Raw genomic sequence first — 17233 nt, 5'->3', positions numbered from 1 at the left:
GTACCTAGGTCTCCATGTTCACTTGTGCTACAGTCTTCTTGCCTATCACCAAGCAAGTGTCTTAGACCAGGCAAGTCACTCTTTATCTTCACTACTAGTGTGAATGGATATAACAAAACCTCAGAAGGGTGCTGTCAGGCTGCACAGTTGAGCAATCTAAGAGAGAGAAAGCCCATACAAAACCACAGGCAAGGAGCTCAGCTGCTTGCATCTGACCTGTCTTAAACTTCTTCGTTGGTAAGTTAGGGTGGTTAATACACATTTTCATTCCTGGGAAATGAAAGGCACTAGAAACACGCAAAGGCTTTCTGAAAGCACCACTTTGATAATCATCAACGTACCTGGTACGCAGGTTGTCAGAGGCTGCTCTAAGCACAAGAAATGGCAGAGAAGAAAGTGTGAAGCTGTGAGGAGAAAGAGGACACCAGAAGGTAGTGGGGGTTAATGGTACCCAGAGCAGAATGAAATGCTTGTGGGCTTGAAGCAAACTGCGGTGGATGAGGCTGCACAGAACCTGCCAGTTGCAGGAGGCACCACACCTAAATGCAAATAGAGCAGACGGCGACTGAAGGGTGAACTACGAGGAGGAGCAGGATTTCTTCATTTTAAAAAAGAAGCATTTTTAAAAGGTGCTGGTAAGGCACTTACTGCAGTACACAGATACAAACCTCTAACAAAGTGCTCCTAAAACAGGCAACCCCTTTTCCATTAACAGACTAACCCAGGAAAGAGGAGCAGCTGGTGACAAAACCAGGAGGCTTTTTTTTTTTTTTTTAAGATCTTTTCTTTTGACAGCATGGGCCCTAACAGAGTCAATGCTACTTAAAACTACAGTATTTGCAGACTGACAAAGCTCCAGGCTGACATTGCACACGCAAAGCTTTTTTTTCCTTGGTCTGGTCCTCTACGCCTTGGTGTGACTTTTCCAGTGCTCACACAACCTGCTTTTATAGTGTTGGTACTATTTTGAGTCATATAATGTAAATCTCTGTTTCAGAAAATGCTTCGTGGCCTAAGACTATTTTGAAGAAAATTCATGCAACCCATCCCTGAATCTACCCAAACGGGCAACAAATCCTTTGACTGATGAAGAGAGGTAATGAAAGGGAATTTAATCTTGACATTCCTGGACTAAACAGTTGACAGGCAAGGACTAGAGGACTCGGTAGCACAGAAGACAGCTGTTCCAGAGCTGTGCCTAAATTGACAGAGTCTAGACATTATGAATGAGAGCTCAGCAGAGCTGGAGAAGCTTATGACAGCAGAGGTGGGAGTCCAAATTTTAATGACTCAATTAAAGAATGCCACACTGAGCTATTTCTACCTCCGTGTCCTTACAGCTGCCCTCCTGCTACTGTGGGTGTAATTACATAAGACGCACAATCCTTTACTGGAAGGTGGAATTATTTAAGGAAAACAGCTGGCAAATTTAGAGCTAAGTAGGAGCACAGAAACGTCAGTGCTGAACCAAGAGTGTGTCAGACATGACCCAGATACCTAATTAGAAGTTATGCTGAAATCTAACTTGCACAGGGCTCAAGAAACAGGCTGCCTGAATACAGCTGAAAGGCTGCAAGAGATACGTTATTGAGCTTTATTGCCCTGATTGCATTAGACGCTGCTCTGATCTCTCCTCTCTTTCTCAGCTTTAATTTCACAACACTGACAAAATTGCCACGGAAGAGGAGGGGAGAGCAGTATTACAGAATAATGATGCAAAAAGCCTTATCTGTGAGGTCCAAGGGGAGTGCCAAGGTTGCTGGAGAGCTTCCCCCAGCACAGAGAGGTGGGAGCTCACTCGGCTTCATGTCCATCCATCCCCACCTGACCTGCTCTGAGCCAGCACCTGGCCCTGGGGACTGAGGAGCCAGGAGGGGGATGCTCCCTGTGCAGTGCTGGCTGTGGTAACCCCTCTGCCTCAAGCACCCCTGCATCCCCAGAAAGTACTTGAGGAAAAAAAAATGGGGAAACGTGGAGGAACCCGCAACGCCCGAATGCTCCTCTGTCTTGAGTTTATTTATGTTCACACACAGAACAAGAGTCTGCAGCCGAGTCCCAAGCCACCAAAAGGATTAACAGTATAAGGGAATATAACACATTAATTAAGAATGGCTCTACGAAAGCTAACTATAATCAGTCAAAATATTACTTTCTTAAAATACAGCACTCTGCAAGAAGCAAGCTCTGGCTATGTATATTTTAATTTTTCCTTATGCTATTCTCCACCACAGCAGAGAAATACGTTCCTTTGTGTTTTTAAATAAAAGTATCCAAATACAGAAGAATACGCTCATGGATCTCTGCTCAGCTGTCTTCTACAAAAAATCAGGGGAACTCACAGAGATATTCAGTTATCTGAATGAGTGAGATGGTTCCCATGGGACAGCCCATACAAGTTAATGGGGAAGAACAGTCTGCCAAGAAAGATTGTAACATGCCAGTGTGCTCTTTTATTGGAGCCAAGACATAAAATAATGTTTGTAGACTAGGTATGTCTCTTAACTTGATGCTCAAGGACCATTGCTGACAACAGGAGCAAAAAGCTTAACAGGGAACAAATGAGCAGTATCTCATTGTCAGAGATCATGCTCAGATATGCTAACATGCTACATAAAAAGCAGAAACTCATTAATTTGTTTATGTATCATGGATAAAAACAAAGATAACAGAGTGCTTACCAGACTCCTCCTTGATGGGCATCTTCCTGTTGGGAATTTGCACCCAGGGGGAAAACGGGAAACATAAGCAGTCAGTGTGGTGCCCCACCTCTGAGAGGGAAGGTGGTTGTGGAGCAGGATGAGGGAGGTTACATTACCCCTGTATTTGGCACTAGCGCAGCGATTAATGGAAAACTTCAGACAGTTCTGGTGCTCACTGTTCAAAAAGGTTGTTAAAAACTTGGGAAAGGGTCCAGGGGAGAAACACAAGAGGAACTGAAGGCCTGGAAAAAGTACTCTGTAGTCAGACACACTTTCGGGGACACAATTTAATAACCTCACAAACAGAAACTGAAGTGGCTATTTCACTGCCAGTGACTAAGTATGTTTTTGAGGAGAACAGCTACCTTCATTGTCAACCCTAACACTAGGTTCAATACCAGAAGGTGATCTGGACAAAGTCAGACCAGAAACAAGAAATAACTTTTGGGCATATTACTACTTTAAGGGTAACAGAAACTTTTCTAAAGGTTACAGCAGATTTTTTTATGCCAGGCGTTTTTAAAATTGGATACTTTCCTGAAAGACATACAGTTGTAAAGAGGATTTGAGGCAGGGAAGCTGTATATAAGCAGACCAAACCAAAGGACCACCACAACCTCTTGCTGCACTGGCCAGCACAATGCGCAAAGGTCACCATCCCTCCTCTGCCCACCTACGGTCAGCCTTCTCCTCCTGGGAACTGCACTGAATAGTTCAAGGACACACCATAAGACTTGTGAGCCTCCACACCTGTGTCATTTATTGCTGGGCATACGGCTGCAGCGTCAGAGCTGATGCCTGTCAGCTCCCACGGGGCACAGCACGGTGCCCAGACACACAAAACTTGTAGCAAAGCAAGTTTCTGACATCAGTAAACAAAGGTGCACTGACAAGCTCATTTTGGAAGTTTTTTTGTTGTCTTTTTGGTTGTTGTTGGGGTTTTGGGGGGTTTTTTATTTGTTTGTTTTAAAGTTTCAAATTGTCATGTGTTTTCAACTTCTAGGCATGTATCATCTCCAAGTACATCTCACAGCTCTCCAAGAAAGCAAGCCTCTGTGTCAGGCACCCAACATTCTTTGGAGCTCTAAAATCAACCCTTCCTACTTTAGAAAAAATAAAATAAAAAAAATCCATAATGCAATATCCATGTAGCAGTGACGTAAATGATGAATAAAAGATGCTACAATGCAAAACCATAAATCACATTTTAACAGATCTAGTCTTATGAGTCTGTTTTTCCTACTTGACAAAAGAAATAAACTTTGATGTACATGCCACTGCCAATTCATTAGTTTCAGCAATAACAGCCTTGAATAGCCTTGTGATTGAAATTTTATCAGAATACAGTAACCTTTATTTCTTTCCCACAGCTACTGCTTTTCCCTTAGAAAGCTTACCTGTCACTGTGTCTCTAGTAGGAGAAAAACACAGACAGCATTCAGCAAAATAACACCAGATATTTGGCAAATCTCTCATTTGCTAAAAAGCGTGGTTTTTCAGTCAGTCTATCCGATTCAGGAAATAGGAGTGAAATTTACTGAATACTTAAGGGCAAAGGTAAAATATCAAAAGAAAAAAAGAAAAACCCACCAGAAATTATCCACTCAGGTGAATTTGACAATGATTTTGCCATCAACCAGCAAACTATCAAGTTTAAAAAAAAAAAAAAACACCCAAGAAAAAAAGAGACACAATCCAATCCACAATAAAAATAGGTACAAAAATAACAGAATAAGACACATATAAGAAATATAACACAAAACCCTACAATAATTGTATGTAAAACCTTCCACTGCTACAGACATACATTACTTTTCTTATCAGTCTGAGTTCTTTTGTGCATGTGTGAGTATAATTAGCATTTTGTATTTACCAACTTCTCAAAGTTTCCTGCATGTTATATTACTCCTTCCTACGTAAGAGTTAATCTGCAATCCTGGCCATATTGTGGAGGTATCCGCATGGAGAAAATTCTTATTGTGCAAGTGACCTTGTAGTGGAGTACAATCCTGAGACTCTCTTCTTGCAAAGCATGCGGCCATCAAATAGGAATTAACTGAACAAAGACCTAATTGCTTACTTTTATTTCTCTGCAGGACCAAAATATAATTTTCTTCCCTGCATGTGGTAGTGAATCATACATCAAAAATATCCAAGCTCATCAATTCACACCATACTCAAAACAAATCCATGGGAAACCAGCATGCAATTTTGAGAGATTTATCCACATAGAAAAAAAAAAAAGTTAAAGAAAACATTTAAATGTATATTATTTATAATGATGGATATGTATGAAAAGCCTGAAAGCTTTTTTATTTTTCTGTTTGCCACCTCTGATGGAAGATTCTAAAGCCAAATCTATGGCAGTCTCAGGTGCTGTGTTGCAAATACACAACAGACCAAAGAGCTGAGTATTTCTAGTGGAACAGGCAGAATAAAACAAGTATTCATCAACTGTTCAGGGAATCCACACAAACCAGGTAATATGGTTTGTCCACTCTAGCACTAGGCCAACCCCCTTCAGCTACAGCATCTTCTGGAGATGTACTTTAACTGTCTCCAGTGCAGCTTTTAGCGACAGTGATTTCTGACTGGTGCGCTATTTATGGCTGGTAAAAATAAGCTGGTGCACTATGTAATTCTTTGCACTATTTAAAGTAAAAATCCAAACCCAACCCTTCCTTTCCACCCCACCCCAAAAGGTACATTAATGGTAACTTAAATATTGTAACTGAGATATATCATACATAGAAGAATCACTCACCTAATGCATGTGTAAAAGAATAGAAAATAATTCATGAAACTGGATTTACAGTTACTAAAGTTAACTTCTGCATTTCATTAGAACACCACATTGATTAAAGTCAGGAAATTTAAACTCCAGAACAAACTGCTGTGTTTTGCAATATAAGCCCTTTAATTAAAATGCAAGTAAGAATCTGCTCAATAAATAATGCCCTGAAAATCACTTCGACTAAAAAAGCCAAAGAATGATAGATAAGAATGAACGGAATATATGCATGGAATAATGAGGCAGATGTATTCACCAAATAGTGAGAGAGGTTTATTTCTCTAATGGCTGGAATAGCATTGAATTAAAGCAACAGCTTCAAAGTAACAGTTGCCAAACCACACTCAAAGATTTGCTCCTTCACTTGGCTATTGATTACCATTGGGCACTTACATACCATCACTTCTGCAGTACCTCAAGGTAAAAATGGTTTGTCTAAGGGTGAGATCTTCACATACGCCTCGGTGGGTACGTGGCTTCCCAGGCACAGCGGGAGCAAAGCTGCTCTGCTGTGTATTTGATGCTTAGCAGCCCGCAGGAGTGTTGGAGGCAGGGCAGAAACAAAGCAAGAGGTGTGAAAAAACAAAACTGTGTTGGTAGAGCCTTCACCACGCAACCCCCAGGTTGCCGTGAAGTGAAGACAGGAGAGGTGAAGTATTGCAGCTTGAGTGCAGTCTGCTCAACACTCGCATCCAAAAAAAATCAAAGCCACGCAGTACTTATAATTAATCTCTGCTCTTTTGCTGTGTCATTCAGATCTGGAAACAAACTTTTGTAATAACGCTGCGCTTTTGAAGATAGCAAGATGAATGCAGAAAAGCATTAATCATTCATTCCTATGAATTTCTACAGGCATTGAAATATTGTTGACTTTTCTTTTTAATGCTTTATTCATTAGCCACAATATTCCATCAGCTAAATGCTGTGTTTCAGAATAAAACTGCAGTCAGCAACAAGAATGCTCTTAATATGTCACATTTTTTGTTATTGTGGCTGAATTACCAATTCATCTAAACACTGGAGTTCAGCAGGTAATTTATCATCAAATCTGTCTCCATTCCAGCTTGTAGTCTCTACTGGAAGACTGAAAAGGCCTAAAAGCAATTCTTGGAGGAAAAAATAATATTAAAAATCAAACCATTTTTAATAGACTTGCTTTGTTCCAAGCTCATAGCTTCCATTTGATGCGTTCCAGCCCAGTAATTTTTATGCTCATATTCTTCAGTAAGATAAATTATAGTTTCGTGTTGTTCTAACTTCTGCCCAGGTGGCTGGAAGGTCATCTTGGTTTTATTTTCCCTTTTGACAACATCTCTGGTGACTAGGAAGAGCAGACAAGTCACTGCAGAAAGATAAAGCTAGGCCATTTGGCGATTTTTGTGATTTTTCATTGTATTTTTATTGCCCACAAGAAAATCCATGTAGCACGATTGCTTAAGCTTCTGATTTATCATAGCTTCACTCGATGGATACAGAGGTTCAAATCCAGCAACGACAAGTAGGACCAGGAAGGACCTTCACAATTCTAATATAAGGGAATTAAATTCCTCATAATATTCAGGGCTTTTAGATAGCATTTGAGAGGCTATTTTACCGACTGAATACAAAAGTCTCAGGATGTGTTTCATAAGCGTCTGCAGTAGCCTAAGCCAAGCTTTTACACACCCACTGCTGTGATGTGCATTTTGTACAGTGTTTTCCACCTCAGGTGTGTCTGCTTTCGAGTGCTGTCATATGAAAGTGCGTGGTTACGTAAGATGTCCAATCTTGGCAATTTCAAAAGTGATGCTTAATTTCATCTAATCATTTAGGATTTATCCCGTAATGTGTGCACACATTGTCAAGAGATGTGTAAGCTTCATGTGATGTATGATCACGCTGGCTAGTGTGGAGATGAGCAGTCCCAAAGGGAACGGAGAACTATGAACGAGACACACAGAAGTGGCATCAACAGCCAGCTATGAAAACCATCCTTCCTCTGAAAACTCAGACTACCTGTGGAGTCAATGTTTGGGCTGGGATCATGCCACACAGCTAGGGAGGACCACTACGTGGCATGAGCTGCACACAAAAAGAACCACACAAGCTCCACCTGAGCTGGGAGAGCACAACACCAACACAGCGTGGCTTGCGATGAAGGTGAGCTTCATGAACTGAACTAGAGCTCAGTCGCAGCAGAGGGCAGCGATGCACAAACACCAGCAGTCCTCAAGCTGCACAGCACCTACAAATGCAGAAGCCTGTCCTTGTTTATTTCTAGCATGCAAACACTAACCTCTCTGGGGCTTACTTTTAAGAAAAATTGCACGCTCTTTATGTGTATATGAGTGTACACATGCATATGCACAGAGAGATATATCAAATATTCACTGCTTAAAATACTAATTCTAGTTGCTTTCTCTTATTTCTTTGACAACCGTATCTTATTCAATTAATCTGCTATCCCCCTTGTCCTCTGAAAATCAAATCCTTTAGCACCGTAACAACAGGCAAGAATTGCTACACTTCAGAGAGCTGATTTTTGACTTTCACAGAATCATAGAATGGTCCGGGTTGGAAGGGACCTTAAAGATCGTCCAGTTCCAACCCCGCTGCCATGGGCAGGGACACCTCCCACTTTCCCTCCCCAATCCCTCTCACCCTTTGAAAGGCAGGAAGCTGGATGCACTTAAAGAGAAAAGGGAGGGAGGAGGGAGCTGTGGATGAAGACAGTATAACTCTTTGGCTCCTTAACTGGGTTAATTTGTCTCCTGGCATGGGAATAGAGAGTTTAAGAGAAAGCTATAGGAAAGAAAAATTGCAAGGCATGCACTACTTGTGTAATAGTTGACATGTCTAATGCTATGTGATTCACAGCAGCTTTGAAATACTAGATTAAAAGGAATAACAGCCTTCTTATTGAGGGAAGGGTGGATTACATTTCCATTGGGTGCAATTTGGAGCAGAGATGCATAAAAGAAAATGTAAGTTGTGATGAAGCAGCCCAGTCTTGACTTGAATTAGTTTAAATGCAGCTTGCTCAGAGCAATTGATTTCTGATGAGAAATAAGTGGGTTTGTATGCTCGACCAGCGTTTGCAAGCCCGTTTCCTACACACAATTGCACAACACTGTTGAATTTATTGTGTAGCATCTGCTGTACATAAATGTGGAAAACCACCAGAAATGATACAGTACTATATCTGTGTATATAAATATACGTAAATTTTAACTCAAGAGCACATTCTTTGTGTCATTTATAAACCAGTAAACACCCAAAATTATTTTGGATATTGACCTAAGTTTGGCAAAGGTTTTTTTCTTGTTTTGCTTGTTTTAACTAAATGGGCTCACTCATGTTTAATCAAAAGACTGCATTTTGTTTAGATTTGGGACTACATACATCTACTAACTTTGCCTGAAACAGAGTCAATACTGCATGTCAAGTCTCCTGTTTCTCAAACCAAAACTGCAAAGGAAAGGCAAAATACAATAAAAGAAAAAAAGAAAAAGAAAAAAAGAGATTGGCCTGGGCTGGAAGTTCAGACCCGGACACTCATTTTGACAAATGTTTTGGCTGTTCAGGTTCAAAGACCGGTGTCACCCCAGACACAGGGATGACTGGTTTAGATCTATAATGAAACCACCCAAACATTCAGGGAAATCTGTATTAGGCTCAGTTCTCCTATTAAAATCCTATGGTCAGATGATGCAAGCAGCTGGACAGGCAGCCCAGGGGAAGCCAAATCCTTGTGCAGCCAAGTTATGGAGTTATTTGGTCACAGTGAAAACAGTTTCTGTAAGGCACTGAGGCAAGTTCTTCCCCTGAACAAAAGCATTAAGAAAGCGAATGCTGTGGCAAAGTGCTCAGCCTTGGAGCCAGCTCTCCAGGCCCTGCCAGGTGATGGGTGCTGGCTCTTGTCAGCACCGCCAGTCCTAGTCCTGCTCCCCGCACCACCAACCTCTTTCTTTGTACAGTTCCTCAGAGTGAGGACCTTTCAAACCCTGGAGATGAGGAAACTGCTGTCCTCCCTTGCACCTCTGGCTACCACATCTGGATGAGAGATGCATTTGAGCTTCTCTGAAGGGAAAAGGCAATGAATGTCCAGGTTGTTCAGCCTGGAGAAGAAAAGGCTCCGGGGAGACCTTATAGCAACCTTCAGTACTTAAAGGGGGCCTACAGGCAAGATGGGGAGGGACTCTTGATTGTGCACTGTAGTGACAGGATGGAGGGTAATGGTTTTAAACTGAAAGAGGGGAGATTTAGGTTAGATATTAGGATGAAATTCTTTACTGTGAGGGTGGTGAGGCACTAGCACAGGTTGCCCAGAGAAGTTGTAGATGCCCCATCCCTGGAAGTGTTCAAGGCCAGGTTGCATGGGACTTTGAATAATCTGGTCTAATGGAAAGCGTCCCTGCCCAGGGCAGGGGGGTTGGAACTAGATGATCTTTAAGGTCCCTTCCAACTCTTAACCATCCTATGACTCTATGAACACCCTCAGGCTGGCACTGTGGGAGCTTATTTTGCAATGGGTGTACAAAGTTGTCCAGCAGAGTTTGGCTGTCCTGAACTAAGCCATCAGGGAACACTATCAATAATAAATTACTTCTTTCCCAGCACTATGGGATTTCCATACTCCAGCCAAATTCATTTTTTTTGAGTGAGTGACATTCTGATGTGTTCCGGGACAACTCTGAAGGCATTTGCCAAGACACATGCTGGCTTCTTCGAGACACATGCTGGCTTCTTCAGACAAAGACACATGGCAATTTAAACTTGGTTTAGATCATGAGTCTCGAGTAACGACAGGCCATCTGGCACATTTCAGTAATACTGGCACTTTCTGCTCAGAGACATCTGGGACTTAAGACAGACATGGCAGGTCAGGAGTGAAACGCACTGGCAGGGCTGTGTGCACAAAGCTTGCATGGCAGCACTTAACCCAAGCCGGTACGGCCAGGACATCACCCAGCAACCCATTCACAGCCACAAAGGCAGCTTTGGGGGCAGAGCAAGAAGACAGGCGAGCATTGGGGTAAGGGTCAGCAGCAGCATGTGTGAGCGAGATGCCAGCTAGGGGACAGCTGCTGGAAGGAGGAGGTATCACTCAAAATGAAGCTGCGGGGACAGGCGCCTGCTTGAAGTCAGTGCGTTACGGGTCAGAAAGAATCACAGAATGGTAGTGTTTGGAAGGGACCTTCAGATGATCATCTAGTCCAGCCCCCCTGCCAAGAAGCTGTATCAAAACCTCTTGGGAGGAGGGCAGAATGGTGCAACGCTTGTAGACTGCACATCTCCCTTGGGTTGCAGTAGCAAAGATGCTGGTACACAGGATCACACACTACACTGGACCAGGAGAAATCTGGAATGAAGTTGGGGGTGGGGGGCAGATTGAGGAGCACGAAGGAGGCTTTTTGCACTGGAAAGCTCAGCTGTCGCAGCACTGACTTCTTTCTGACTTTTCTGGCTTCTTTTGATAATATTGTATAGGGCCAAGTCTAAATCAGTGGGAGAAGAAAGTATACGTATTTGATCCTCCTACCAAACAGGAGGTTAGTTTTAAGATACAATTGTACGGAAAGCAAAAAGAAGATCAGAAAGCCAGTTTTGCTGCTGGTTAGTATAATGAAATGTTCTTACTGCAGTCTGATGACTGGGAAAATAGAGAATTGCCAATTCATTTACAGAAACAAAATCATTACTGAAGAAATTGTTTTCTCACTAAAAGAGAAATGTGCAACTCCATTGGCAGCAGCTGCCACCACGTGCATTGGCTGAGGACCCAGTCCGGGCATGCACTACTCAATACCTGCCCTCAGTCAGTTTTTCATTCCACATTCTAAACTTGCCATTGGACAAAGTCAGATACGTGCACACAGATGCCACACAGACTGGTTTCGTCTTACTTTCATTCTCTACGGCTTGCCCATAAAGGTGAAGACTTAACCAAGAAGATAATGGTGTGACGTGTCCTCCTTTGACTGACCTACTTTGAGCCAAAAGCTGGGGAGGATACACAAATCTACTTCTAATGCAGATTAAATCATGCCTTTGGCACAGCATTCCCATACGGACTCATCATACATTTAAAAAAAGTTTTTTTCATCCTTTTCCCAGATTCATGTTTTCAAGAGGGGACCATTAATGATAACTCCCCGAGGCTCGTTCTCCCCGTGTTACACAATGCCTCATTCACAACTTAGGCATCAGGACAGATGAAAGCAAAACAGAGATGAGCGGTTCTTTCCCTGCTACTCAAACTTTAAATCAAACACCCCCTTTGCTGTACTATGAACAGAGCTGCCTGTTTAGAGCACCAAGATGCCACTGTAATGTTTCTTTTTCTTTAAGATTTTACATTTCTCCTGTGAGAAGCAATTACAATAGAAGTGTCAAGCAAAAATAAACCCCTGTTAATCACAGTCACTGGGAGCCTGCCAAGTAAATCACGTCTCAGTGTTGCTATTCCATTTTTCAGGTAGAAATAAAAAGTGTGTGAGAATGCCAGAGTCTAGAAATTAAGCTCTTCCCAAGAGGGGGTCCAAAGTTTTTGAAAATACAAGCTCTTCTCTTGTGTTCATGACATTGAGTGGAATTATACAAGTGCTAAAATTGAATATCGGATGATCATAAGAATAATTCAGGTTGGAAGGATTCTCTGGAGGTCTTGTCTACTCCAACCTCCGTCCAAAGCAAGGCCAAAAGCAGAGTTAGGTTAGACTGCTCAGCTCCAGCTGAACAGCTCCAAAATGCTGGTTCCACAGCTCTCCAGGCCACCGGGCCCATGCTCAGCTGCTCTGACCATAAACAACTTTCATCTTAAATCTAGCTGGGACTTCTTCTCCTGCAACTTGTGTACATTGTCTTTTGTGCTTCCACCATGTGCTTTTGAGAAAGGATCTGACCCTGTTTTCTCTACAGCCTCTCATTCCCTTCAGCCTTCCCTTCTCCAGACTGAACACACCCAGTGACTTCAGCTTCCGTTCAAACAGAGGTGCTCCAGCTCTTTACCCATCTATCACAAGTACTGAAATCATATATAATTTTTTTTTGTTTGTTTTGGTCTACAACTAGGCAGGTCTATGCATCTGAAAGGAGAAATGAGAAGTGGAGAAGATTTTGGGCTCTGAGCTGAGCCATTATTTTCCCCAGACTTTTCAAACTCAGAGGTTTCATGCACTGTCTGGTGCCTCACAAGGGAACCGCCTTCAGATCCCTTCACCTGAAGGGAATGGTAGTGAGCTTGTTCCCCTCCAAATCTGAGAATTTTCTGTGAGCTTTGGAGGGATGTTTTCTTCTTATTTTATCTTCGTCTTTTCACTATTCCCTGTGCTGTGAGAAAACAGCCATTTCAAGGTGACGTAATTGCAGCTGCTCTTCCAGAACAGCAGAGTGCAAGGGGGCACCTTCTATTGCGCCAATGGGCTGTCAACTGGGGTGGTACCTAAAGATAAGTATAAACAGTTTAAAGCTGCTGTGAGGTCTCCTGTTTCCTTCTTTTGAGTAACAGGTGGTGGGTTGATGACCAGATCAATTGCTTAATCAATGCTATGGATATTAACAGGAATATCATAAACCCGTTTTAGCAGAGTCAATCTTAAGACATCCAGTCTGTGTATTGCAGACTTGAGCTTATGGAATGAGTTTTCAAATCAGATAAATAGTTATTTTCCCCAGGAACCGTGAAGAACAGTTAGCTCATGCCTGATCCAGCCATAACCTGCAATTTAGTAATGCAATTTTCACATCTCATTCTAGATTCATGTTTCTTTTCCACTGTAAAACCCTAATCCTGCAACTGTCAGTTACACTGACTCACCACCCTGGAATCAATTTCAGACAGAAGAGCTTGTTGCTCAATAAAAAAGGATTAACTGGACTGAGCCTCATTTAAGTAAAAACTTAATTCCAATTTCCACATTCCCTGCCTATCCCCAAGAACCCTGTAGATCTGTATTCCATTGCTGTAGTTTAAGTTGGACATTTCTTCTGTTACAAGGATATCAAATCACACCCCTGAATCAATCAACACAACCTCAAACTCTACTCAATCCAACCATTTTCAAAGTAAAGATATTTTTGAAGTGCTTCAGCTCAGATATGCTCCGCTGCAGGGAACCCCCTTTGCAATGGCTTGACACCAGCTGTATTGCCAGCATCCCTGTTGACAAGAGATATTTCCCCATTATTTTACATCAGTATAAAGACCCCAAGAGGGGCCGCTTTGAACTGCCAGTCTTCTCTCAGTTATTGGTGTGCTGTCTATGTGCAACACAACTTTCACATTTTTAGTGATCATCTGAATTTTGCTGCAGTGAAGTTGCAGCCACAGAGAACGAAGCTCTTCACTTTTCAGAATAGGAAGGGAAACTTCCCTAAACAGACTCATCCATGTGCGTATCTGGTCTGATTTGGAAAGAGACTTTGCAGGACAGAAAAAATCATATTTACTTTACAGAGATATACAAAATCATATTGTAAGTCACAGGAGTAGTTCGATATGTCATACTGGATAACAGTCTACTGGTGGAGAGAGGGAAAACAATAGCTCTGTGCCACTGTAGTGAATACTACTATCAAATTAGCAAAAACAGGTAACAGAAGCCCAAGTACAAATCCTCCAAGCAATTTACATTACCCTCAATAAACTCATCATCTACCAATGGCAAAGTTCTTTGTTGCACCGGCAGATATTTTGTCTTGAAAAACATGTAGGAACAGTTTTGTACTTGGACTCACAGCTTCTGTACCATCCACACTTTTGTACACATAGCTTGAACAAAGCAGCACACATGCATAAAAGGTATTTCACATTCCTCTACTTAAGATCAAAGAGTATCTGTGTACAAGAGAGAAAACAGTTTCAACTTCCTTTCCTGAGTTCTTCCCTAAGATTGTCCTACCTCCATCATAGGGAATGACTCTGACCGGTGATACTGTGATAGCCACAAAAGCTATATAACATTTTTTAATAACTCACCTCAAAGAAATATAAACTCTTCCTTACTTAAAAAGAATTAAGAAATTACTTAAAAAGAATTAAGAAATCTTGGTTCAATACTTCACTCCCTAACAACAACATGCAGAAAAAATAAGCAGAGGGGGGCATTTTTTTTTTCCTGCGTTCCTTCTTTTTTGTGGCTTTAGCAGTGTGTTTCCTTAGAGCCAGCAAGTACCAGCTCACGTTCTCCTCCCTGCCAAGTGGGATCCTTACCGGTGACGACGCTGGGGATTTTGGACAGAAAGCTCTTGACAGTGCGGATGGGAACTCCACCTGTTTTGTCATCCTGCATTCTTGTAATGATGTCTTCAATCTGTCAAAAGGAAGGAAAGACTTAGTGATGTATGCAAAATGGCGACTGTACCGTTTATAGACCGTGAGTGCTTTGGAGCCCTTCTCATAGGATGGGCTTCAAATATACCATGTGTATTACTGCACAAACACAGACCTAAAGATGCAGCTACTGCCTCCCAAATTTAAACCCTGAGACTAGAAACCATGTGTCAACATAGATCGTCTTGGAAGATGGTGGTTGGATAGTGACAATCCAACTGCAACTGTGCTTTTTTTGCTGACCAGGGATGACAGAAAGGTGTTATTTGGTCCACATGTAAATTGGGTTAGACTCTACTGCAACCAGCATAAGGAACTTCGCTTCCAGTCCACTGTCCCCTCTTACCCCACATTCATTTTAATCCTCGATACTGTGACCTTGGGAGGGCTTTCCTTTTCCAAAGCATCCCAGACAGTCATCAACGGCCTACGGCTTGAGAAGAGCATGATACAGAAAAACTGCAGGACAATTTCCCCTCTCTCATGCGGCTGGCAGGGATGATACGTGTCCATCGTCATCGTATGAAGTAAACAACCAAAATTTAAATAATCGTAGAGAAAAAACTTATTAGATTTTCACAGCCAAGCTAACTTTTAATTCACGGGCACGTACATAATCCATAACACACAGGAAAATATACAATCAGCCTTAAAAGCCATGGCAATCAGAGGATGTCATTACTGGGGGAAGGAGCTTAATCCTCTGCCCATTTACTTTGAAACGGGAAGGGATTTTTGCTCCTTTTGAGGCTACTCCCCTTGCGTTTACTTGAAGGCAACACCAGGGAGAACAAAAAGCTGAACATAAGTACAGTGCATAAATTCAGTATCTCCAAAAAATCCCTTTAAGTTAATAAGGTCTCAGAAGCTCAACAAAAGTGAACATGAAGTCGCTGGCTCTGTTAGCTTGAGCAGTTGACAGCACAGCCCTGCCCGCTGCTGGTGACAGCGGCCAAGGCCGATGGTCTCCAGACAGGGAGCACAGCTCTGATTTTACCTAAAGATTTTCTCCTCACAGATGCTACAAAACACAACCTCAGCAGATCGGTTACTTGGTGGGAGCACGGCCCCTCTTTCTCCTAAAGGCAGTCCAAAAGCTCAACCAGCTCTCTTCAACTTCAGAAAACCTGCTTCATTTAGATGTGCAAGTGCGTTTCTTTCACACACTTAACACCTACATTTCAAAACAAGTTTAATTTAAAGTCTTCCCAAGGCGGTAAGACAAACTCCCTGCCAACTTCAGACACTGAATTTGATCACTGTGTTTTTAACCTCAGGCTATCACTTAACTGAACTGTTCGCACCTTGTTTATATATTATTTTTAAGTTAACACATGCCCTGAACAAATTGTCAGCGGGAATGAAGTCACAAAGATGAAAATATCCTGAGATATTTAATAGATTACGTGAGGGTTTGGTACCTACAGTTAATTTGTGATAGAATAATGCCACTTTTCCCCCAATCCAAACTCTACAAAAATTAATACTGCCTTTTCCCCTTCCACCTGAACTTTATGCAAGCTTATTTGCTGATCAAAACAGTTTCTTCCAGTCTGAGGATAGCTGGAGGAGGAACGGCTCCTCTCAGGCTGGACCATACGCATTTCACAGCACCCCATGGTACTGAGAGGAGCCCGACAGCATCGTTCATCGCAAACCCAGACCTATGAGGCTACAGCACTCTGACACCAGACCTGCCACGGGGACAGGACAGCTTGGTTGCCTGCGAAGGGTGGACCAAGAAGGTCAGCCAGACTAAGACCCACTTCAACAAGGCAATGAAAAAGCGTGTGACCAACTAGTTATATGCCTTCATCTGTATGCACTTGCAGCTGCCATCAGGGAGAGATTTTTCCACGCATATTAGGAGGAAACTACTCTGGAACGCATTTTGAGTCCTATGTCTCCAGGAACGCTTAAGGGCTTTAAAAACCGCAAGCATCATTTTTGGTAAAACTGGTTTCTTTTTTTCTATTGCAATGAAAAGTTCAGAATGAAAAATGAGCTAAAATAATTGTTTTGATGCAGGAAAATAAACTTCTTACTCTTTTGCTCACTGTAAACTAAAGGAACACCAGACATGATTTATGTCATTATCACCCCAAGAAAAGTTCCATTTCAATCAAAATCAACTTTTAATTACGTTAAAAGCAAAATATATTGTTTTTACCTAAACTATCCCCACTTCAGGCAATCAAGCAGGCACTGGTGTCTCAAATGTGGCCATTAATTTGAGTTTCAGTAACACTTACAAAAGCCTATTACAATTTTAAATCAAAATTTAAAAAAACTGAGATAACTCCTTCCCAAAAGGCTCCTTTCTTCCTCTTCTCTTCCAGGCTGCCTACTGGCACTTTCTGCTCTCCTTATTTCTGAGCGTTGGATGTTTCTTCTCTCCTTGGCTTTCTGCTCAGATGCCATACCTCCTTC

General features: G+C 42.1%; 1 protein-coding gene across 7 annotated transcripts in view; it reads right to left on the bottom strand.

Moving 5' to 3' along the window:
- Nucleotides 1-17233, bottom strand: part of RGS6 (regulator of G protein signaling 6) — a 292576-nt gene that overhangs the window by 101151 nt on the left and 174192 nt on the right. For all 7 annotated transcript variants that reach the window (XM_063331466.1, XM_063331460.1, XM_063331463.1 and 4 more), the window contains one exon: nucleotides 14684-14783. In XM_063331466.1, the coding sequence (XP_063187536.1) occupies nucleotides 14684-14783 (100 nt within the window). The remainder of the gene's footprint in view (nucleotides 1-14683; nucleotides 14784-17233) is intronic.

Source organism: Chroicocephalus ridibundus, chromosome 4, assembly GCF_963924245.1.
Source record: "Chroicocephalus ridibundus chromosome 4, bChrRid1.1, whole genome shotgun sequence".
In the NCBI taxonomy this organism is placed as follows: Eukaryota; Metazoa; Chordata; class Aves; order Charadriiformes; family Laridae; genus Chroicocephalus; species Chroicocephalus ridibundus.
The sequence above is the reverse complement of the archived record's forward strand: the minus strand, read 5'-3'. Positions and strand labels throughout refer to the sequence as shown.